We start from the raw sequence: 26,533 nt of genomic DNA, 5'->3' as shown, positions 1-26,533 counted from the left end.
TTGCTGATTTGACATATTTTCGTAAAGTTATGACCGGTGTTCTTTATTTTATACCATATGGATTTCCTTCACAGAAATATCTAATTTTTTTGTAAAATCAAGCAAAAAAAATATTATGATTTTTCCAAATGTGAAATAAAAAAGATGTGAGTAGATTTAAGTGAAATTTTCTTGTCCAGGCTATTTAATTTTTTTATTATATTTTCCAACTCATTAGTTATAGAATAGAGTATGACCGTAAGGGCATATTTGCTCCAAATGAACGATATTTTAGACATTTTTATGAGGTATAAAATTTGCATATTCGGTTTCTTACGCATAAGTAGAGTCCCTATATAGCGTTTGGCAAAACAAACAAATAAAAACGATTGAAATATGTTTTTCATTCTGAAAAAAAAAGAAGTTAATTCATGAAAATAATGTGCTGAGCATACATACATGCAAACAGTGATCGCCAGTCTTGACGTCACACGTCAGCCCCAACCCTGTCGTAGAGCTCCGACATTTTCTACGACGTCGTACGCTGCGACAAACGTTAATAAAACGGTCCTTACTGGTCTGCGACATGTCTGCGACAATAACTAGCATACAACGTGTCGTAGCGCGTTGATAAAACGGCCCAGGGGGTTGCCAGAAAGGGGATGTGCCCCCTTCTGTTTGGGGGGTTTGAAGGGGGGCGGTAGTCCCCCTCATCGCCAAGAAAATTTTGGACATGTGACAGGCTTAAAAATGACCTCAGGTCGATCATAAGGTGACGTGTAACCAACGCTGAAAAGCCTTTTACTCTATCTCATTGCATTGAGAAGTTGCAGCACTTTGAAATCAGTTTTGATGGAAAAATAAAGAATGCAAAATAGTGATTTTTCGCAATTTTGAGACGTCTCCCCGTTGCCATGGTAACAGGAAATTTAAGATTGAGCATGTTGTCAAAGAGGTTAAGGTTCAGTCAACATAATATTATGTGCCAAGTTTCATCATAATTGAAGCATTTTTCATAGTTTTATAGCAGTTGGAACATGTAACAGGAGGCTTTTCAATGAAAACGGCCATTTTTCGCAATATGCTCATGGGGTAAAAAAATGCCAAGTGTAAGGCCACGTGTTAACATGGAAAATCTAGATTTTGGGTAATTCCAAGGTTTTTCATTACCTTTTCCCGCATATAAGCGTGTTTTGACGGCTTTTTGTCTCCCCCCTTTTTGGGGCCTCAAACTGTGAAAAAATGCCCTATTTAGGCCCAAAAAAGGTTTGCGATCAATAACTAAAGAACGCTTAGGCCTAGGAACTTCAAACTTGGTATGATGATTGGCCATGACCAGCAGATGACAGCTATTGTTTTTAGGGTCAAGGGGTCAAAGGTCAAGGTCACATTGACCTTGTAGGTAAAAACGGTTTCTGATCAATAACTAAAGAACGCTTTGGCCTTGGAACTTCAAACTTGGTATGACCAGCAGATGACCTCTATTGATTTTGGGGTCTAGGGGTCAAAAGTCAAGGTCACATTGATCTTGTAGGTAAAACGGTTTCCGATCAATAACTACAGAACGCTTAGGCCTAGGATTTTCAAACTTGGTATGGCGATTGGTCATGACCAGCAGATGACCCCTAGTGATTTTGGGGTCAAGGGGTCAAAGGTGAAGGTCACATTGAGCTTGTAGGCAAAAACGGTTTCCGATCAATAACTAAAGAACGCTTAGGCCTAGGAACTTCAAACTTGGTTTGATGATTGGCCATGACCAGCAGATGGCCGCTATTGATTTTGGGGTCAAGGGGTCAAAGGTCAAGGTCACATTGACATTTTAGGTAAAAACGGTTTCCGATCAATAACTAAAGAACGTTTGGACCTAGGAACTTCAAACTTGGTATGATGATTAGTCATGACCAGCAGATGACCCCTATTGATTTTTGGGTCAAGGGATCAAAGGTCAAGGTCACATTGACCTTGTAGGTAAAAACGGTTTCCGACCAATAAATAAATAACGCTGCTGAATGCTTAATTATAGAAATAAGAACCGTTTATCAATACTTATAAGTTTCAACAAAGGAAATATTTCGGAATTTGCTGTTTCATCTGACTTTCTCTGGTTCATGTGTACTTGAGTAGCAGATTGTTCCAAGTTGGGCTGGCTGGATCTCTCTAACCTCTGATCAAACATCCTCTACAGAAGAGTACATGCCCAAAATGAGTACAAAAAATGCCACTGTTCAGAAAATTCTAGAAATTTTAAGTGATTCAAGAATTGTAAACCAACAGTACACATTTGTGACCTATGATTTGGCTGCTACTAAAAGGCATATTCTTTAGTATGGAACATTCAACTAAGTACAGTGATACTATCATACATTTAGGGCTTTTTTCGTTTGCTAGGTGTGATTGGCAAATGGCTTCGTGGAAGTTGCTTCTAAGAAATCCTGATAGCGTAGAGTGAATGTGTTCATGTGTTGAAGCTCTCGAAAGACTGCTCTTTATCAGCAGTTATCCAAATTTACAACCCTAGTGCAATGGAAGATATCAACCAAGCGTTAAATGTGCTAGCTGAGAATCAAAGATGTGAACTCCTTAAAGATGTGTTAGCTAATGATTCTGTCATTGAACTCTACAAGAGGTATCAAGAGTTCAAGGCCTCAGAAAAGGTCAAATAGAAATAATAATGTTAAAAATTACTGAGAGTAGACAAGTGCGAAGCACATTGGAGATATGTCCAATCAAACCAAATAGAATACAGACAATCCTTGCAATAACTGATACTGAATAACGTCCAAAAACCCCAAATTAAAAATATTGCAGGCTCGATCATGGACTTTAGAAGTAATTGTAAACTTTACAACAGACAATGTATAAACACATGTCCATGCCCCAGAGCATCGTCTTATATTTAGACATAAAACATTGGATTGAGAAACATCCGCAGGTGTGATCATACGGTGGAAATCATAGAACCTTGAATGTGACACGTTTGTGTCAATCCATGAAAAGCGGCGTTTAGTCTCACAGTAAAAGAATGCGTTTGCTGTAAACGAATAAAACAGTAGACGGTACAAAAAATGGAATTTTTGTAGGGGAACAGAGGTTACAAACTCCAAAATCTATGACTGACAATGTCTGCATTGATTCATCAGTGTCTTATGCTGTCATATGCCATGTTGCATTTCAATAAAGATTTAATAATCAACAAAATCACTCTAAAACAATTAATTTTAAAGGGAGAAGCATACTATTATGGTGTCTGCCTTTTATCTAATGGCGCTATGAAAATATGGGAAGTAACTTTATAATGTTTTTTAAAGGGGAGTAACAATGATAATGAAATATAATACATTAATCTCAATTAATTATATAATAATAATGAAAAACTACCAACTAAAGGCTAAGATTCAAGATTTTCAAGATTCAAAATTTTTATTGGCAAAAACATTTTACAATGTCCATCGCCAACAACAGTTTCCTTTGGTGGAACTCAACGAGCAGCCTTTTTGTCAAATAGTTATTGTGGTGCGGCGGGTAAAGTATACAATTCAATGTAGTCATATTGATATACAGAAGCAGGAATGGAACGGAGAAGTCAACTCCCAACTTTTCAAATTGTTTCTCATATACGGGAGAGTATATTAAGTTTCTAGAGAGGACAAAAAGTCAATATTCGCATGAAATTCGATAAAAAGTATCTTATCGAACTTTTAAGGTAGCTCAAATCGACCCCAAACAATTATGGTTCACATAAAATTGAAATAATATTCAAGAACAGACTATTTAGAATTCTACCTAGCATAGAGTAAGTTCCACTAGGCATATCATATATAATTAATAATTACATCAAACTATTTATGAATGGGTATAAACACATTAAATATAGTTATGAATTATAACTGTTATTCTGTTCAATAATTGTCGGCCATTTTAAAATGGCAGACACCATTTATTTTGTTATTTTTATGCCCCCACAATGTGGGTGCATATAGCGTTGCACTTGTCCGTCCGTCAGTCAGTCCGTCCGTCCGTCAGTCCGTCCGTACGTCCCGAAATCTTGTGAACGCAACTCCTCTTAAACGGTATGGCACATTTTGCTTAAACTTACAGGGATGAACAACCTTAATGTGTAGATGGTAGTAAAGGAAGGAATTTCGCTGCGACCAAATTTAACAGAATTATGGCCCTTTGTTGATTTTTTCACTAGATACTATGTAGAAATTTTGTGAACGCAACTCCTCTTAAACCGGATGGCAGATTTTGCTTAAACTTACAGGGATGAACAACCTTAATGTGTAGATGGTAGTAAAGGAAGGAATTTTTGCTGCAACCAAATTTAACAGAATTATGGCCCTTTGTTGATTTTTTCACTATATACTATGTAGAAATTTTGTGAACGCAACTCCTCTTAAACCGGATGGCAGATTTTGCTTAAACTTACAGGGATGAACAACCTTAAGGTGTAGATGGCAGTAAAGGAAGGAATTTTCGCTGCGACCAAATTTAACAGAATTATGACCCTTTGTTAATTTTTTCACTATATACTATGTAGAAATTTTGTGAATGCAACTCCTCTTAAACCGGATGGCAGATTTTGCTTAAACTTCCAGGGATGAACAACCTTAATGAGTAGATGGCAGTAAAGGAAGGAATGTTTGCTGCAACCAAATTTAACAGAATTATGGCCCTTTGTTGATGTTTTTTCATTATATACTATGTAGAAATTTTGTGAACGCAACTCCTCTTAAACCGGATGGCAGATTTTGCTTAAACTTCCAGGGATTAACAACCTTAATGTGTAGATGGTAGTAAAGGAAAGGAATTTTTGCTGCGACCAAATTTAACAGAATTATGCTGCCTTTGTTGATTTTTAGTTTTCAACTTGTGGCACATGTAGTCCAAAAAATATTTGACCTAGAGTCATAAGATTGACAGCACAGTGACGTGTTGGGGCATCCGTGTCCTATGGAATAGATAAATACAGAATCCCTAAAGATAGCCCAACACTGCAAAATTGAAAATGTTGCAGGCTCGGTTTGATTGAGCCTGTTCATGGACGGTACTGGAAAGTGCAAGTTACCGTCCACGACACATTTCTAGTTTATGTTAAAACCTAAAACTTTTTGTATAAATCATAAAACATATATTTACAACTGAAAACAATGTTTAGATCACAAACTTACTCTGTCATAGAGAAGATATCTGAAGAAATCTTCTGAAACTTATATAGCAAAAATATGATTCAAGGGATGATAATCAACTTGTTCTATCGGATTCATGGTAAACGTTTCAGCTCAGCTAAACAACAAGTACCAATCGATAGCACATACCCTAACCTTCAATACTATATAGGTGTCAAAAATGCCCAGGGGGGTAAGGGGGTTATGCTAGCCTTGCGTCTATAACCCAAGGAACATGTCTAGGAGATTTCCGCATGGCTAGGTCATTTTCCGGCGATTTGCTCTATCTGTACAGTGGTCTTCCAACTTCATTTCAATGTAAATCAGTTCTGGTGTGTGTGACAAAAACGTGCTTGAGGGTGCTCGATTTTTTTCAGGAATTTATCTCATGTACAGTTTGCCATTACAAAATTTAAAAAAAATAAAATAAAAAATAAAAAAACATCTAGTAGATTGTATTAGTTAAAAGGATCTTCTTCACTGCGATTTTGTACAACTTTGGAGGGTCTTCTTTGAAAATTATAAAGTATAAAGCCCTAACCCAATTTATATGTCCAGGAGATTTCCGCGTGGCTTGGTCATTTTTATGCACCGTCATTTGTTCTTTTTCTATATAAATTTCGGAAAAATTTTCATTTTCACGAGCGTATTGTTCCAAAATAATTTGACTAATTCCAATCAATATTCGATTTCGTACATTTTTAAAGGGTCTTCTTTGTACATAAAAAGGCCTAAAGCCCTAACCCAAGTAATATGTCTAGGAGATTTCCGCGTGGCATGGTCATTTTTAGGCACCACCGCGATTTGTTCTTTTTCTATATAAATTTCGGAAAAATCATCATTTTCACGAGCGTATTGTTCAAAAACCATTTGACCAATTCCAATGGAAATCCGATTTTGTACAACTTTGGTTTATACAGAATTTATTTTAGTTCGATTGTGTAGGAAACTATAAGCTTATAGACACACTTTCGATTCCGTTCCTGGAACCAACCAGTACTGAGCAATGAGTGTAAAGTTTCTTGCTCAAGGAAACAACGACTTGCCCCTGACGGGGTTTGAACCCATACGGCTAGCGATCATTAGATTAGTAGTCCGACGCGTTAACCACTCGGCCATGCCGCCACTTGACAACTTTGGAGGGTCTTCTTTGTACATAAAAAGGCCTAAAGCCCTAACCCAATTAATATGTCCAGGAAATTTCGGCATGGCTTGGTCATTTTTATGCACCGTCATTTGTTCTTTTGCTATATAAATTTCGGAAAAATCATCATTTTCACAAGCGTATTAATAAAAAATAATTTGACCAATTCCAATGCAAATTCAATTTTGTACAACTTTGGAGGGTCTTCTTTGTACATAAAAAGGCCTAAAGCCCTTACCCAAGTAATATGTCTAGGATATTTCCGCGTGGCATGGTCATTTTTAGGCACCGCGATTTGTTCTTTTTCTATATAAATTTCGGAAAAATCATCATTTTCACGAGCGTATTGTTCAAAAACCATTTGACCAATTCCAATGCAAATTCGATTTTGTACAACTTTGGAGGGTCTTCTTTGAACATTATAAGGCCTAAAGCCCTAACCCAAGTAATATGTCCAGGAGATTTCCGCGTGGCTTGGTCATTTTTATGCACCGTGATTTGTTCTTTTTCTATATAAATTTCGGAAAAATCATCATTTTCACGAGCGTATTGTTCCAAAATAATTTGACCAATTCCAATCAAAATTCGATTTTGTACATTTTTGAAGGGTCTTCTTTGTACATAAAAAGGCCTAAAGGCATTACCCAAGTAATATGTCCAGGAGATTTCCGCGTGGCATGGTCATTTTTATGCACAGTCATTTGTTCTTTTTCTATATAAATTTCGGAAAAATCATCATTTTTATGTGCGTATTGTTCCAAAATAATTTGACCATTTACAATCAAAATTCGATTTTGTACATTTTAAAAGGGTCTTCTTTGTACATAAAAAGGCCTAAAGTCCTTACCCAAGTAATATGTCTAGGAGATTTCCGCGTGGCATGGTCATTTTTAGGCACCTTGTTTTGTTCTTTTTCTATATAAATTTCGGAAAAAGCATCATTTTCACGATCGTATTGTTCAAAAACCATTTGACCAATTGCAATGCAAATTCGATTTTGTACATTTATAAAGGGTCTTCTTTGAACATTAAAAGCCCTAAAGCCCTTACCCAAGTAATATGTCCAGGAGATTTCCGCGTGGCTTGGTCATTTTTATGCACCGTGATTTGTTCTTTTTTATATAAATTTCGGAAAAATCATCATTTTCACGAGCGTATTGTTCCAAAATAATTTGACCACTTCCAATCAAAATTCGATTTTGTACATTTTTAAAGGGTCTTCTTTGTACATAAAAAGGCCTAAAGTCCTTACCCAAGTATTATGTCTAGGAGATTTCCGCGTGGCATGGTCATTTTTATGCACCTTGTTTTGTTCTTTTTCTATATAAATTTCGGAAAAATCATCACTTTCATGCGCGTATTGTTCAAAAACCATTTGACCAATTCCAATGCAAATTCGATTTTGTAATACTTTGGAGGGTCTTCTTTGTACATTCTTAAAGGACATTCTTTGAACATAAAAAGGCCTAAAGCCCTAACCCAATTAATATGTCCAGGAAATTTCCGCATGGCTTGGTCATTTTTATGCACCGTCATTAATTTGTTCTTTTTCTATATAAATTTCGGAAAAATCACCACTTTCACACGCGTATTGTTCAAAAACCATTTGACCAATTCCAATGCAAATTCGATTTTGTACAACTTTTGGGGGTCTTCTTTGTACATAAAAAGACCTAAAGCCCTTACCCAAGTAATATGTCCTGGATATTTGATACTTTTCCTTGTCAGGAGCATAACTTAAAACGTACTGGTTGGAATTCAAAACAACTTCATACAATGGTCAAGCACAATAAGAGGAAGTGCAGTGCACAAGAACTATAACTCTATCTTCAGTATTTATAGAGTTTTTACCCTTTGTTCCTTTTCTTTGTCTTTCTGGACTTATTGCAGAGTAATTCAATTAAACTTCATCAATGGCCAACCACATTGAAAGGAAATGCAACATTGAAAGGAAATGCAACATATAAGAACCACAACTATCTTTAATTGCCCACAACCATAACTCTATATTTCAATTCTTTTACAAGGTATTCTGTTACTAGTAACATTCTCATTTCCGAAGCAGTCTTGTGGGGGTATTAATCACATTTAGTGATAGTTCTAGTTTTCACGAGCGTATTGTTCAAAAACCATTTGACCAATTCCAATGCAAATTCGATTTTGTACAACTTTGGAGGGTCTTCTTTGAACATAAAAATGCCTAAAGCCCTTACCCAAGTAATATACTTAAGGACAATGAAAACGCACGCCCGCACTATATGCATTTTATTACATAAAAACAAAACACTTACGATTCCATTAGATATATATCATATCTTTAATACAAAACGCAAACTTAATAACTGAAAATAATTCAAAATGTTTGAAATCAAATGTACAGCAGTAAATCGAAGAAGCTAATGTGAAAATCACAAAAATCACACTTTTCATCACAGTACTGCAAACTTAACAAAGGCAAAAACCAAAAATGAAAATCGAAAACAAAGTCACTCCTAAATGTCTATTAGTAATGTCTCCGTCGGGATCTTTAGAAACGACAATGTCCTCCATCAGCGTCTCTTACAGATGTAAATCGTCGCCTTATAGACCTTACGTTGCGGATAGTCGCCTATGGAATCTGACGCCATTCGGCCAGTAGTGTAGTGCGAAAACGCTGGTGAAGCCGAGTAATTGTAGACCGATGGACACCAAAACGCTTGGCGCTTTTTTTGTACGATAGACCAGACTGAATCTGTCCTAAATCAACACAGCGGTTATTTCCTTGTAGAAACTTTGCATACAATTTGCTAGCAAGTCTTCAGTAGTGTTTGAAATTTAGCACCTTTTATAGAGGAAAAGTGTGTATATGCAATATCCAATTGAGCTTTTACGATTTCTAAAACTGACCATTGGAATATTTAATATTCATCTTCATAAAGATTTTAATTACTCATTTGTGTCTAACATTTCTAGAAAGGTGTGAAAAACAAGTTAATAATTAACAGTTTAAAAAAAAATCATTTTATAAAGTAACCATGAATTGGTTCAATCTGTTTTTCTTTTGAAATCTTATCACAATTAGCCAAAAGTGTTACTTTTGATTTTTCAGGTACTGTCTTTATAATGCAATAACTTCATTAAAATGCAACCATTCTTCATAACTTTGGTATCTTAATGACCGGAATGCATTCGGTTTTATGAAACAGATAAAAAATATTTAAAAGAGATATAATTTACTTGTTAAAATGCAATTATCCCGACCGTGCGTTTTCAATGTCCTTAAGTATATGTCCAGGAGATTTCCGCGTGGCTTGGTCATTTTTATGCACCGTGATTTGTTCTTTTTCTATATAAATTTCGGAAATATCATCATTTTCACGAGCGTATTGTTCCAAAATAATTTGACCACTTCCAATCAAAATTCGATTTTGTACATTTTTAAAGGGTCTTCTTTGTACATAAAAAGGCCTAAAGCCCTTACCCAAGTAATATGTCTAGGAGATTTCCGCGTAGCATGGTCATTTTTAGGCACCGCGATTTGTTCTTTTTCTATATAAATTTCGGAAAAATCATCATATCAAAAACCATTTGACCAATTCCAATGCAAATTCGATTTGGTACAACTTTGGAGGAACTTCTTTGAACATGATAAGGCCTAAAGCCGTAACCCAAGTAATATGTCCAGGAGATTTCCGCTTGACTTGGTCATTTTCATACACCGTGATTTGTTCTTTTTCTATATAAATTTCCGAAAAATCATCATTTTCACGAGCGTATTGTTCAAAAACCATTTGACCAATTCCAATGCAAATTCGATTTTGTACATTTATAAAGGGTCTTCTTTGTACATAAAAAGGCCTAAAGCCGTAACCCAAGTAATATGTCCAGGAGATTTCCGCGTGGCTTGGTCATTTTTATGCACCTTGATTTGTTCTTTTTCTTTATAAATTTCGGAAAAATCATCATTTTTACGAGCGTATTGTTCAAAAACCATTTGACCAATTCCAATGCAAATTCGATTTTGTACAACTTTGGACGGTCTTCTTTGAACATTATAAGGCCTGAAGCCCTAACCCAAGTAATATGTGCAGGGGATTCCGCGTGGCTTGGTCATTTTTATGCACCGTGATTTGTTCTTTTTTCTATAAAAATTTCGGAAATATCATCATTTTCACGAGCGTATTGTTCCAAAATAATTTGACCACTTCCAATCAAAATTCGATTTTGTACATTTTTAAAAGGTCTTCTTATTACATAAAAAAGGCCAAAAGCCCTTACCCAAGTAATATGTCTAGGAGATTTCCGCGTGGCATGGTCATTTTTAGGCACCGCGATTTGTTCTTTTCTATATAAATTTCGGAAAAATTATCATTTTCACGAGCGTATTAGTCAAAAACCATTTGACCAATTCCAATGCAAATTCGATTTGGTAAACTTTGGAGGATCTTCTTTGAACATGATAAGGCCTAAAGCCGTAACCCAAGTAATATGTGTCCAGGAGATTTCCGCTTTACTTGGTTATTTTCATACACCGTGATTTGTTCTTTTTTCTATATAAATTTCGGAAAAAGCATCATTTTCACGAGCGTATTGTTCAAAAATAATTTGAGCACTTCCAATCAAAATTCGATTTTTGTACATTTTTAAAGGGTCTTCTTTGTACATAAAAAGGCCTAAAGCCCTTACCGAAGTAATATGTCTAGGAGATTTCCGCGTGGCATGGTCTTTTTTTTAAGCACCGCGATTTGTTCTTTTTCTATATTAAATTTTGAAAAATCATCATTTTCACGAGCGTATTGTTCAAAACCATTTGACCAATTCCAATGCAAATTCGATTTTGTACAACTTTGGAGGGTCTTCTTTGAACATTATAGGCCTTAAGCCCCTTACCAAAGTAATATGTCCTGGAGATTATTGCGTGGCTTGGTCATTTTCATGCACCGTGATTTGTTCTTTTTCTATATAAATTTCGGAAAAATCATCATTTTCACGAGCGTATTGTTCAATAACCATTTGACCAATTCCAATGCAAATTCAATTTTGTACAACTTTGGAGGGTCTTCTTTGTACATAAAAAGGCCTAAAGCCCTAACCCAAGTAATATGTCTAGGATATTTCCGCGTGGCATGGTCATTTTTATGCACCGCGATTTGTTCTTTTTCTTTATAAATTTTGGGATAAATCATCATTTTCACGAGCGTATTCTTCAAAAACCATTTGACCAATTCCAATGCAAATTCGATTTTGTACAACTTTGGAGTGTCTTCTTCGAACTTAAGGCTTAAGCCATAACCCAATTAATATGTCCAGGAGATTTCCGCGTGGCTTGGTCATTTTTATGCACCTTGATTTGTTCTTTTTCTATATAAATTTCGGAAAAGCATCATTTTCACGAGCGTATTGTTCAAAAACCATTTGACCAATTCCAATGCAAATTCGATTTTGTACAACTTTGGAGGGTCTTCTTTGAACATCATAAGATCGAAAGCCCTTACCCAAGTAATATGTCCAGGAGATTTCCGCGTGGCTTGGTCATTTTTATACACCGTGATTTGTTCTTTTTCTATATAAATTTCGGAAAAATCATCATTTTCACGAGCGTATTGTTCAATAACCATTTGACCAATTCCAATGCAAATTCGATTTAGCAAAACTTTGGAGGGTCTTCTTTGAACATTATAAGGCCTAAAGCCCTAACCCAAGTAATATGTCCAGGAGATTTCCGCGTGGCTTGGTCATTTTTATGCACCGTGATTTGTTCTTTTTCTATATAAATTTCGGAAAAAACAATCATTTTCACGAGCGTATTGTTCAAAAACCATTTTGACCAATTCGCAATCAAATTCGATTTTGTACAACTTTGGAGGGTCTTCTTCAAACATTAAAAGGCATAAAGTCGTAACCCAAGTAATATGTCCAGGAGATTTCCGCGTGGCTTGGTCATTTTTATGCACCGTGATTTGTTCTTTTTCTATATAAATGTCGGAAAATCATCATTTTCACGAGCGTATTGTTCAAAAACCATTTGACCAATTCCAATGCAAATTCGATTTTGTAAACTTTGGAGGGTCTTTTTGTAACAGAAAAAGGCCTAAAGCCGTAACCCAAGGTAATATGTCCAGGAAGATTTTCGCGTGGGCTTGGTCATTTTTATGCACCGTCGATTTTTTCTTTTCTATATAAATTTCGGAAAAATCATCATTTTCACGAGCGTATTCTTCAATAACATTTGACCAATTCCCAATGCAAAAATCAATTTTGTACAACTTTGGAGTGTCTTCTTGTACATAAAAGCCTAAAGCCAACCAATAATATGTCTAGGAATATTTCCGCGTGGACATGGTCATTTTTTAGGCACCGCGATATTGTTCCTTTTTCTATATAAATTTCGGAAAAAATCATCATTTTCACGAGCGTATTTTCAAAAATCATTTGACCAATTCCAATGCAAATTCGATTTTTGTACAACTTTGGAGGGTCTTCTTTTGTACATTATAAAAGCGCTAAAGCCTTACCAAAGTAATATGTCCAGGAAGATTTCCGCGTGGCTTGGTCATTTATAGCACCGTGATTTGTTCTTTTTTCTATATAAATTTCGGAAAATTCATCATTTTCACGAGCGTAATTGTTCAATAACCAATTTGACCAATTCAATGCAAAATTCGATTTTGTAACAACTTTGGAGGGATCTTCTTTGTACATTAAAAAGGCCTAAAGCCCTTACCCAAGTAATATGTCTAGGATATTTCCCGCGTGGCATGGCCATTTTTAGGCACCGCGATTTGTTCTTTTTCTATATAAATTTTCGGAAAAATCATCATTTTCACGAGCGTATTCTTCAAAAACCATTTGACCAATTCCAATGCAAATTCGATTTTGTACAAATTTAGAAGGGTCTTCTTTGAACATTAAAAGGCCTAAAGCCCTAACCCAAGTAATATGTCCAGGAGATTTCCGCGTGGCTTGGTCATTTTTAGGCACCACGTGATTTGTTCTTTTTCTATATAAATTTCGGAAAAATCATCATTTTCACGAGCGTATTGTTCAAAAACCATTTGACCAATTCCAATGCAAATTCGTTTTTGTACAACCTTTGGAGGTCTTCTTTTGTACATAAAAAGCCCTAAAGCCCTTACCCAATAATATGTCTCAGGAGATTTCCGCGTGGCATGGTCATTTTTAGCACCGCATTTGTTCTTCTTTTTCTATATAAAATTCGGAAAAATCATCATTTTCACGAGCGTATTGTTCAAAAAACCTTTGACCAATTCCAATGCAAATTTTCGATTTTGTACATTTTAAAGGTCTTCTTTGTACATAAAAGGCCTAAAGCCCTAACCCAAAGTAATATGTCTGGATATTTCCGCGTGGATTTGGTCATTTTAAAGGCCACCCACGATTTTGTTCTTTTTCTATTAAATTTCGGAAAAAATCATCATTTTTCACGAGCGTATTGGTTCAAAAACCATTTAACCAATTTCCAAAAATGCAAAAATTCGATTTTGTACAATTTTGGGAAAGGGTCTTCTTTGCTAACATAAAAAGGCCTAAAAAAACCCCTTACCAAGTAATATGTCCTAGGATATTCCGCGTGGCATGGTCATTTTTAGGAACCGCGATTTGTTTTTTTCTATATATAAATTTTCGGAAAAAAATCATCATTTTCACGAGGCGTATTGTTCAACAAAGCCTTTGACCAATTTTCCAATGCAAATTCGATTTTTTTTCAATTTTGGGGTCTTTGTTGACAAAAAAAGGAAAAAAACCCCAAACCCAAGTAATTTTCCCAGGAATTTCCCGGGGTTGGTCATTTTAGGCCCCGGGATTTGTTCTTTTTCTATAAAAATTTTTCGGAAAATCATCTTTTTTAAACGAGCGTATTTTCAAAAACCCATTTGCCCAAATTTCCCAAATGCAAATTCGTTTTGTAAAATTGGAGGGTCTTTTTAAAACTTTAAAAGGGCCTTAAACCCCTTAAAAAAAAGAAATATGCCCAGGAGTTTTTCCGCGGGGCTTAGTATTTTATCCCCGTGATTTGTTCTTTTTTATAAAAATTTTTCGGAAAAAAAATCATTTTAAAACAAAGCAAAATTGCCCCAAAAAATTTAACCAAATTTCAATAAAAAATTCCCGTTTTGTAAAAATTTTTGGGGGGTCTTTTTGGGGCCTTTAAAAGACCAAAACCCCCTTAAAAAGTAATATTTTCCGGAAGTTTTCCCGCGTGGCGGGTTTCATTTTTGGCCCCGGATTTTTTTCCTTTTTTTAATATAAATTTGGGAAAAAAATCACCCTTTTTCACGGGGCGTATTGTTCAAAAACCATTTGCCCAATTTCAATGAAAATTTTTCGATTTTTTACAATTTTGGAGGGTTTTTTCTTTAAACTTTAAAAAGGGGCCCTAAAGCCAAAACCCAAGAAAAAGCCCAAAGGAAAAATTTCCGCTTTGGCGGGGTCTTTTTTAAAACCCCTTGATTTGTTTTTTTTTTAAATATAAATTTGGGAAAAAAATCATCTTTTTTCCCCCGAGCGTATTGTTAAAAAACCATTTGCCCCAAATTAAATGAAAATTCTTTTTGTAAAATTAAAAAGGGTCTTCTTTTTTACAAAAAAAAAGGCCCTAAAGCCCTAACCCAAGTAATTGTCTGGGATACATTTCGCGTGGCAGGGTCGAGTTTTAGGCCACGCGACGAGTGAGTGTTTTTTTTCTATATAAATTTCGGAAAAATCATCATTTTCACGAGCGTATTGTTCAATAACCCCATTTGACCAATTCCAATGCAAATTTAATTTTGTACAACTTTGGAGGGTCTTCTTTGTTACATAAAAAGGCCTAAAGCCCTTATCCAAGTAATATGTCTAGGATATTTTCCGCGTTGCATGGTCATTTTTAGGCACTGCGAGTTTGTTCTTTTTCTAATAAAAAGTTTCGGAAAAATCATCATTTTTCACGAGCGTATTTTTCAAAATCCATTTGACCAATTCCAATGCAAGATTCCCGAGTTTGTTCAACTGCGGCGGTGTGAGTTTCTTTAAGCATTATAAGGCCTAAAGCCGAACCCCAAGTAATATGTCCAGGAGATTTCCGCGTGGCTTGCGTCGAGTTTTTATGCGACCGTGATTTGTGTGCTTGTTTCTATAAGTGAAATTTGCGAGAAAATCATCATTTTTCCACGAGCGTATTTTTCAAAAAACCATTGGACCAATTTACCAATGCAAAATTCGATTTTGTTACATATTTGGGAGGGTCTTCTTGAACATTATAAGGCCAAAGCCCTTACCTAAGTAATATGTCCAGGAGATTTCCGCGCTGGTTGGTCATTTTCATCCACCTTTGTTTTGTTCTTTTTCTATATAAATTTCGGAAAAAGCATCACTTTCACGAGCATGATTTTCAAAAAACCATTTGACCAATTCCAATGCTGCAAATCCTCGATTTTGTACAACTTTGGGTGGGTCTTCTTTTGAACATTATCAGACCTAACGCCCTTACCCGAAGTAATATGTCCTGGAGATTTCCGGCGTGGCATTGGTCATTTTTCATCACCGTGGATTTGCTTCTTTTCTATATAAATGTCGGAAATCATCATTTTCACGATTTTTTTTAAAACCAACCCTTTTTAAAAAATTTCCTTTTCCTTTGGGGGTTTTAAACTTTAAAAAGGCCTAAACCCCCTTAAACCCAAGAAATATGCCCAGGAAATTTCCGCGTGGCTTGGTTTTTTTTAAAGGCACCCGGATTTGTTTTTTTTCTATTTTAAATTTGGGAAAAAAATCATAAATTTTTCACAAAGCGTATTGCCCCAAAAAATTTTTTAAACCAATTTCCAATAAAAAATTTCTTTTTGGTAAAATTTTTAAGGGTCTTCTTTGTCATAAAAAGGGCCTTTAAAGCCCTAACCCAAAGGGTAATAGTTGGGAAATTTTTCCGCGTGGCAGGCCCATTTTTAGGCACCCGATTTGTTCTTTTTTTTTATAAAAATTTTTGGGAAAAATATCATTTTTTCACGAGCGTATTGTTAAAAAACCCCATTTAAACCAAAATTCCCCCAATGCAAATTCAATTTTGTACATTTTTTGTAGGCGGTTTCTTTGTTTTTTAAACATAAAAAAGGCCTAAAGCCCTTTACCCCAAGTTAATATGCTCTAGGATATTTCCGCGTGCTTGGTCATTTTCATTTACAACCGTGATTTTTTTCTTTTTCTATATAATTTTTGGGAAAAATCATCATTTTCACGAGCTTATTGTTCAAAAACTTTTGACCAATTCAATTTGCAAATTTTCGATTTTGTTCAACTTTGGAGGGTCTTCTTTGAACAATTATAAGGGCCTAAAGCCGAACCCAAGTAATATGTCCAGGAGATTTCGCCGTGCTTGGTCGATTTTTTATGCACCGTGATTTGTTTCTTTTTCTATATAAATTTCGGAAAATCATTCATTTTCACCGCGCGTTTATTGTTCAAAACCCATTTTGACCAATTCCAATGCAAATTCGATTTTGTACAAAACTTTGGAGGGTCTTCTTTGAAACATTATGAAGCCTAACGTAGCCCTTACCTAAGTAAATAGTGTCCAGGGAGATTTCCGCGTGGCTTGGTCATTTTCATGCACCGTGATTTTTCTTTTTCTATATAAATTTTCGGAAAAAGCATCATTTTCACGAGCGTATTGTTCAAAAACCATTTGACCAATTCCAATGCAAAATTCGATTTTGTACAACTTTGGAGGGTCTTCTTTGAACATTATCAGACCTAAAGCCCTTACCGAAAGTAATATGTCCTGGAGATTATTGCGTGGCTTGGTCATTTTCATGCACCGTGATTGTTTTCTTTTTTCTATATAAATGTCGAAAATCATCATTTTCACGAGCGTATTGTTCAAAAAACCATTTGACCAATTCCAATGAAAATTCAATTTTGTACAACTTTGGAGGGTCTTCTTCAAACATTAAAAGGCCTAAAGTCGTAACCCAAGTAATATGTCCAGGAGATTTCCGCGTGGCTTGGTCATTTTTATGCACCTTGATTTGTTCTTTTCCTATATAAATTTCGGAAAAATCATCATTTTCAAGAGCGTATTCTTCAATAACCATTTGAGCAATTCCAATGCAAATTCAATTTTGTACAACTTTGGAGGGTCTTCTTTGTACATAAAAAGGCCTAAAGCCCTAACCCAAGTAATATGTCTAGGATATTTCCGCGTGGCATGGTCATTTTAAGGCACCGCGATATGTTCTTTTTCTATATAAATTTCGGAAAAAAATCATCATTTTCACGAGCGTATTGTTCAAAAACCATTTGACCAATTCCGCAATGCAAATTCGATTTTGTACAACTTTGGACGGTCTTCTTTAAACATTATAAGGCCTAAAGCCCTTACCCAAGTAATATGTCCAGGAGATTTCCGCGTGGCTTGGTCATTTTCATACACCGTGATTTGTTCTTTTTCTATATAAATTTCGGAAAAATCATCATTTTCACGAGCGTATTGTTCAAAAACCATTTGACCAATTCCAATGCAAATTCGATTTTGTACATTTATAAAGGGTCTTCTTTGTACATAAAAAGGCCTAAAGCCCTAACCCAAGTAATATGTCTAGGATATTTCCGCGTGGCATGGTCATTTTTAGGCACCACGATTTGTTCTTTTTCTATATAAATTTCGGAAAAATCATCATTTTCACGAGCGTATTGTTCAATAACCATTTGACCAATTCCAATGCAAATTCAATTTTGTACAACTTTGGAGGGTCTTCTTTGTACATAAAAAGGCCTAAAGCCCTTACCCAAGTAATATGTCTAGGATATTTCCGCGTGGCATGGTCATTTTTAGGCACCGCGATTTGTTCTTTTTCTATATAAATTTCGGAAAAATCATCATTTTCACGAAACCATTTGACCAATTCCAATGCAAATTCGATTTTGTATAACTTGCGAGGGTCTTCTTTGAACATTATAAGGCCTAAAGCCCTAACCAAAGTAATATGTCCAGGAAATTTCCGCGTGGTTTGGTCATTTTTATGCACCGTGATTTGTTTTTTTCTATATAAATTTTGGAAAAATCATCATTTTCACGAGCGTATTGTTCCAAAATAATTTGACCAATTCCAATCAAAATTTGATTTTGTACATTTTTAAAGGTTCTTCTTTGTGCATAAAAAGACCTAAAGCCCTAACCCAAGTAATATGTCTAGGATATTTCGCGTGGCATGGTCATTTTTAGGCACCACGATTTGTTCTTTTTCTATATAAATTTCGGAAAAATCATCATTTTCACGAGCGTATTGTTCAATAACCATTTGACCAATTCCAATGCAAATTCAATTTTGTACAACTTTGGAGGGTCTTCTTTGTACATAAAAAGGCCTAAAGCCCTTACCCAAGTAATATGTCCAGGATATTTCCGCGTGGCATGGTCATTTTTAGGCACCGCGATTTGTTCTTTTTCTATATAAATTTCGGAAAAATCATCATTTTCACGAGCGTATTCTTCAAAAACCATTTGACCAATTCCAATGCAAATTCGATTTTGTATAAATTGCGAGGGTCTTCTTTGAACATTATAAGGCCTAAAGCCGTAACCCAAGTAATATGTCCAGGAGATTTCCGCGTGGCTTGGTCATTTTTATGCACCGTGATTTGTTCTTTTTCTATATAAATTTCGGAAAAATCATCATTTTCACGAGCGTATTGCTCCAAAATAATTTGACCAATTCCAATCAAAATTCGATTTGTACATTTTTAAAGGGTCTTCTTTGTGCATAAAAAGACCTAAAGCCCTAACCCAAGTAATATGTTCAGGAGATTTCCGCGTGGCATGGTCATTTTTAGGCACCGCGATTTGTTCTTTTTCTATATAAATTTCGGAAAAATCATCATTTTCACGAGCGTATTGTTCAAAAACCATTTGACCAATTCCAATGCAAATTCGATTTTGTACAACTTTGGAGGGTCTTCTTTGAACATTATAAGGCCTAAAGCCCTAACCCAAGTAATATGTCCAGGAGATTTCCGCGTGGCTTGGTCATTTTTATGCACCGTGATTTGTTCTTTTTCTATATAAATTTCGGAAAAATCATCATTTTCACGAGCGTATTGTTCCAAAATAGTTTGACCACTTCCAATCAAAATTCGATTTTGTACATTTTTAATGGGTCTTCTTTGTACATAAAAAGGCCTAAAGCCCTAACCCAAGTAATATGTCTAGGAGATTTCCGCGTGGCATGGTCATTTTTAGGCACCTCGATTTGTTTTTTCTCTATATAAATTTCGGAAAAAACATCATTTTCGTAAAAAAAAGCATCATATTCTTGTTTCAACTGTTGAAAAATCATTCGACCAATATCGTTGCAAAATCGATTTTGTACAACTTTGGAGGGTTTTCTTTGAACATTATAAGGTCTAAAGCCCTAACCCAAGTTTTATGTCCAGGAGATTTCCGCGTGGCTTGGTCATTTTTATGCACCGTGATTTGTTCTTTTTCTATATAAATTTCGGAAAAATCATCATTTTCACGAGCGTATTGTTCAAAAACAATTTGATCAATTCCGTTTCAAATTCGATTTAGCACAACTATGGCAGGTCTACTTTACATGTTTTAAGTTTTAAAGCTTACCCATTGAACATGTATAGGATATTTCCGCATGGCTTGGTCATTTTTGCAACGGCGATTTGTTCTTTATCTATGTAAATTTTGGGAAAAAACATCATTTTCACGAGCCTGCCGTTTAAAAACCATTTGATCAATTCTATTGCAAATGTTGAACAACTATGGAGAGTGTACTTAACATGTTTTAAGTTTTAAAGCCCTTACCCAAGGAACATGTCCAGGAGATTTCCGCATGGCTTGGCCATTTGCTCTTCCTGTATATAAAGTGTGTTAATTGTCCCCCGCCTTTTCGAAGAAAAAACGGGGATATAGAAATAGGCTCCGTCCGTCCGTCACACTTTCGTGTCCGGTCCATAACTTTGTCATTTATTAAAGGAACCTGAAATAACTTGGCACATATGTTTGTTATAATAAGAGGATGTGTCATGCGCAACAACCAGAGCCCTACCTCTAAGGTCAAGCTCGCACTTGCTCATTCAAGGTCGACATTGTCTATTTGAGGTCAAGGTCACACTTGGAGGTCAAAGATTAACATAGTCAGTTATAGGGTATATTTTGTGTCCGGTCCATAACTTTTTCATATATCAAAGGATTTTGAAAATACTTGGCACAAATAGTCACTATATAATAAGACAATGTGTCATGCGCAGTACCTGCATCCCTACCTCCAACGTCAAGGTCACATTTTTGGAGGTCAAAAATTCACATAGTCTGTTAAAGGGTATATATTGTGTTCGATCTAGAACTTCTTCATAGTTCAATGGATTTTGAAATAACTTGGCACAAATAGTCAGAATAATAAGACAATATGTCAAATACAACACCTGCACCCCTACCTCAAAGGTCAAGGGCACACTTAAGAGGTCAAAAGTCTGTTGTATGGTATATTTTGTGTCCCATCCATAACTTCTTCATATATCAAGGTATTTTGAAAATACCTTGCATAAATAGTCATGCGTAACACCAGTGTCCCTACCTCCAAGGTCAAGGTCACATGTAGAGGTCAAAGATTTACATAGTCACTTATAGGGTATATTTTGTGTCCAGACCATAACTTTTTCATAGATCAAGGGATTTTAAAAATACTTTGCACAAATAATCACAATAATAAGATGATATGTCAGGCCCAAAACATGGGTCCCTACCTCCAAGGTCACACTTAGAGGTAGTCTGTTAGAGAGGGTATATTTTTTGTCTCATCTATAACTCCTTCATAGTTCAAGGAATTTTGAAAATGCTTGGTACAAATAGTTACAATAATAAGACGATATGTCATGCACAATACCTGCACCCCTACCTCCAAGGTCAAGGTCACACTTAAAGGTCAAAGCTTAACATGATAGATTTTCATTTTATTTCTTTGATGAAATTATTGTTGCATTTGCAGATGTAGCATTGATCATAATTTTGGACTGAATTTCCTTAGATCCATACCTCAATCTTTTGAAATAGCACAATTTTATGCTTCATATAAAACTTCCCCGAGGCGGGGGACATTGGTACCTTTGTTACAAATTCTTGTTTTCGAGAAAAAAAATCATTATTAAGAGCCAACCGTTCATACAGTGGTCTTCCAACTTCTTATCAATGTAAATCAGTTGTGGTGTGTTTGACAAAAACGCGCTTGAGAGAGCTCGAATTTTCAGGCATTTATCTCATGTACAGTTTGCCATTAGAAAAAGAACGCTACGTACTTAAAAAAAAACATCTGGCCGCTAAACCGCCAATTTCACTCCGCCAGGCTTTTTGGCCGCTTTGTCGCCAACTTCATGTGTTATTTAGTATGGTTTGTATAGTATATTTTATTTCATTTCTTATTTTATTGATTTATTAATTATAAAATGCTTATTTTCAGATGTCTCCAAGAGTTATTTGATTGTGTTAATAGGACAGTTCCGAACTGTGTAGATTCCATGAAAGACAAATATATCACATTTCGCTACACACCTTGGGATTGTCATTTGCTGGAGGATGCGTCAACTGAGATCGGTAACAAATGTGGAAATGACGTCATATTTGAAGTCCGCATAAAAGAATCCACAGACAACATTATAATATTTCAGACAGATGTCAACAATTACATTGAAAAATCGGCAAACTCTTGCAGAATAAGTAAGTCATCCATTTTCATATTAATAACTGATTAAACAGGGTGGTCATCCCACATGCCCGTGACATCAGAAATAATATGGAATTGAATAGCAACACACGTAAAAACCGATAGCCGGATGTATTTTTGAATCTAAAACTATTTATATTTCAAAACCAATTCAAAAACTGATTGACAAACGTTGACAATGGAGCAATATGAAATATACATGGCTTATTAGGATGCCGCTTCCACTATTTTAGAAATGCGATGTACTTTTTATGCCCCCACAAAGTGGGGGGCATATAGCGTTGCACTTGTCCGTCCTTCTGTCCGTCCGTACGTCCCGAAATCTTGTGAACGCAACTCCTCTTAAACCGGATGGCAGATTTTGCTTAAACTTCCAGGGATGAACAACCTTAATGTGTAGATGGTAGGAAAGGAAGGAATTTTCGCTGCAACCAAATTTAACAGAATTATGGCCCTTTGTTGATTTTTTAACTATATACTATATAGGAATTTTATGAACGCAACTCCTCTTAAACCGGATAGCAGATTTTGCTTAAACTTCCAGGGATGAACAACCTTAATGTGTAGATGGAAGTAAAGGAAGGAATATTTGCTGCGACCAAATTTAACAGAATTATGGCCCTTTGTTGATTTTTTCACTATATATTATATAGGAATTTTATGAACGCAACTCGTCTTAAACCGGATAGCAGATTTTGCTTAAACTTCCAGGGATGAACAACCTTAATGTGTAGATGGTAGTAAAGGAAGGAATTTTTGCTGCGACCAAATTTGTCAGAATTATGGCCCTCTGTTGATTTTTTTCACTGTATACCATATATATCATGCCCGTTTAACTCACAACGAGTGTAAAACGTCAGCTCAAATACGCCGTAAATAGGGGCCTAAACGGAGAAAGTGCCTAAAACTTAACAGAATAGTAAAATACTGTGTATGTCTTGATCACGCTATAGCAGAGATAAAACGTTACAGACCAATTTATAGTGTATGAATAAATAAACAATTGTATATATTTGTACTTATCTTACTTGCCATAAAAAGGTGATAGCTCTTACTGAATTTAATTGAATGATAAATATTTTGAGATAACCCCCGAATATTTTGACCGTTGTTCGTCTCCGGCTATCGTTATCCGTACAAGCTGTAAATCTCTAATAAGAAGAGCACCGAAACACGAGGCTATCTGATTTGTACGAGGGGGCATAGCCCCCGAGTATAAATCAGATTGCCAAGTGTGTAGTGTTGTTAGTATTTAGAGATTAGCTCCGCCTACTTGATTAAATATGCACACTCTGAGAACTCTCTCTCTGAGCCCTCTTTGATAGACAGTTTACATTATACATGCAATATAGCAAGACCTCTGTGAATACTTCTGTAAATAAATATTAGAATAGTTTATTATATTGAGTTTTCAATACAGTACAAAGTGTTTTGGTGTTCTTTCTCTTTTGTATCATAGTCAAACATAACAACGCGTACCCTGTTGTCACAATATGAAACCCCAGAAAAAAGTAACCAATGAAAGAGCATCTGAATATAATATTTCTGCCGCCTTTCCTTTCTCTGCCGTCACAATAAGTAAACCCCAGCAAAAAAGAGCCAATCAACGGGCATGCTCTGGAGTGCGGGTAACTGATACCTGCAGCACTAAAAAAGATATTTAAATCCCCATCGGTCCCTTCATTTTTTATTAAAGGTGAACGCTTCTCTTCTGTACATCATACTCGTTTAAGAAACAACTGCAGTAACCTTAATTCGGATTTATATGATAATCACATTGTTTCAAGTCCATCTTGTATATGTGGAGCACACATTGAAAATTCAGAACACTATTTTTTAAAATGCAAATTATACAGTGAACAAAGAAGAACATTTTTTTTAAATACAAGATCTTTTCATCCTCTTAGTGTTCTTTTCATCCTCTTAGTGTACGGAAACTTTTGTTTGGAATAGAAGGGCGATCTGAATCCGAAAATGAAATTCTTTTTAAAGAAGTACAGACTTTTATTAAATCAAGCAAGAAATTTAATTGAATAAAATCAAACTTTTTACTGCTGAAACAGTACTTTAAGATTAAGCAGGGTTTTGTGCGGTGAATATTTTTGTAATTATTTATTTATTAATAGTATTTTTTTGCAGTTTTTGTAACTAATACAATAATTTTATTATTTCGTTCTATTATTTATTCCTTTTTCTCAAAATTTGATACTTCAAAAGCCATAAACAACTTTAAATGGAACACTATTGACTTTTGAAACTTATACTTTAAACATTTAAAATATTTAAATAATTTAATCACTCTTAGTATCATAATTTTATTATAATGCTTATCTATATTTCTATTTTATATATTTTTTTTCTATTAAATGTTCATTTCATTAATTTATATTTACATATAAAACATTTGTTAAAATTAGTTCATGAAAATTAGTTCCTGAAAATTACTTAAAACTGAAATTGATAATTATTTGATATCACACAACTTTATTCAAATAGTATAAACTTATTTCTGACTAACCTCAGGGAAGGGCCCACGATAATGTTGTTAGAACTTTTGGCCCAACCCTTTTGTATGTACACTTGATCATGTCTGTAAAATTATGAAATTGTATATTGTGTGTATATTTATACAATAAAATATTATTAAACTAAACTCCAGTTAACGCACTGTGCATGTACATGTATACGATTTAACTCAAAAGGTCCCCAACCTATGATACAATTAAAGTATTTTTGGCTGGTATTTGTTTACTCAGTGATTATTTTCCTTTATTTTACAGCCCCCTAAAAAAGACTTTTTCCTCAAAATGCTATTTTTCAACTGAAATGCCCTGTGCACATTATTCACCAGAACCATGACTTAACAGCAGCTGACTTATATGATTATCAGCTTGTTGATAAAATTAAATGACAGAGAGTTGTTATAGATAGCCTATGCCATATATGTTAAATTGCATTGATAATTTAATTGAATGTGTAAGTGAATTCCATTCATAGTTGTTGGAATTTTATTTAATATTTTTCCCTTTTTCTGATTTATCTTGTTATATATACATTTTTCCCTTCAGAAAGCCAAAGGTTGTTTTGAAAATAGACAAAAACAAAAAACTGTGATGCGGTATCAACGAATTGACATTGACATTCATAATCATTAAATGAGTATTAAACTGTTGGAAAAAATAGTGAAGATTATGTTAACAGTCTATATGACTATTTTTATATGCCCGAAATAATTTCGGGCATATTATGTTTTACCCCCTGGCGCCCGTCTGTCCGTCCGTCCGTTAGCAATTGGGTTTCCGGAGCATAACTTAAGTTCCACTTGGCCCACAATATTCAAACTTGATAGGATGATTGTCCATATTGGGTAGAAGACCCCTATTGATTTTGGAGTCACAAGGTCAAAGGTCAAGGTCACTATGACCTTAAAACTGAAAACAGTTTCCGGAGCCTAACTTAAGTCCAATTTGGCCCACAGTGTTCAAATTTCACAAGATGATTGTCCATATTGGGTAGAAGACCTCTATTGATTTTGGGGTCACAAGGTCAAAGGTCGAGGTCACTATGACCTTAAAACTGAAAACAGTTTCCGGAGCATAACTTAAGTTCCATCTTGCCCACAGTGTTCAAACTTCATAGGATGATTGTCAATATCGGGTAGAAGGCCCCTATTGATTTTGGGGTCACAAGGTCAAAGGTCAAGGTCACTATGACCTTAAAACTGAAAACAGTTTCCGGAGCATAACTTAAGTCCCATTTGGCCCTTCACAAGATGATTGTCTATATTGGGTAGAAAACTCTTATTGATTTTGGGGTTACAAGGTCAAAGGTCAAGGTCACTATGACCTTAAAACTGAAAACAGTTTCCGGAGCATAACTTAAGTCCCATTTGGCCCACAGTGTTCAAACTTCATAGGATGATTGTCCATATTGGGTAGAAGACCCCTATTGGTTTTGGGGTCACAAGGTCAAAGGTCAAGGTCACTATTACTTTAAAACTGAAAACAGTTTCCGGAGCATAACTTAAGTTCCATTTGGCCCACAGTGTTTAAACTTCATAGGATGATTGTCTATATTGGGCAGAAGACCCCTCTTGATTTTGGGGTCATAAGGTCAAAGGTCAAGGTCACTATTACTTTGAAATTGAAAACAGTTTCTTGAGCATAATTTAAGTTCCATTCGACCCACAATATTCAAATTTCATAGGATGATTGTTATTTGAAGGAGGTAATACTTTATTTAATTCCATGTGTCTTACAAATGCTTCATCTTTACTTAAAAAATCACTTTCAGGCATATAATGCTCCGCCTAGCGGTGTTTGTTGCTTTTCATTATCCTAACATGATAAATACAGTGAATATTATAAATACTGCCTTTCTATACATCTGAAATTGTAAGAAATGTTTACATCAAGTTTACAATAAATTTAAAGCAACTTTCAACAATATGTTTCATGTGCACATAAATATCCTAAACCATTATTGATGATAACATGGAATTATATTATCAGTCATAGCTAGTTGCTTAGCAAGATGAT

The 26,533-nt window shown here is 35.2% G+C and overlaps 1 protein-coding gene across 2 annotated transcripts in view; it reads left to right on the top strand.

Annotated features, from left to right (window-relative positions):
- The window catches only part of LOC132740910 (uncharacterized), a 199,573-nt gene that overhangs the window by 98,863 nt on the left and 74,177 nt on the right, over positions 1–26,533 (top strand). For both annotated transcript variants that reach the window (XM_060728970.1, XM_060728971.1), the window contains one exon: positions 21,732–21,988. In XM_060728970.1, coding sequence (XP_060584953.1) covers positions 21,732–21,988 — 257 coding nt within the window. The remainder of the gene's footprint in view (positions 1–21,731; positions 21,989–26,533) is intronic.

This window comes from Ruditapes philippinarum, unplaced genomic scaffold, assembly GCF_026571515.1.
Source record: "Ruditapes philippinarum isolate M1 unplaced genomic scaffold, ASM2657151v2 ctg1221_1_1_1_1, whole genome shotgun sequence".
Taxonomy (NCBI): domain Eukaryota; kingdom Metazoa; phylum Mollusca; class Bivalvia; order Venerida; family Veneridae; genus Ruditapes; species Ruditapes philippinarum.
The sequence above is the reverse complement of the archived record's forward strand: the minus strand, read 5'-3'. Positions and strand labels throughout refer to the sequence as shown.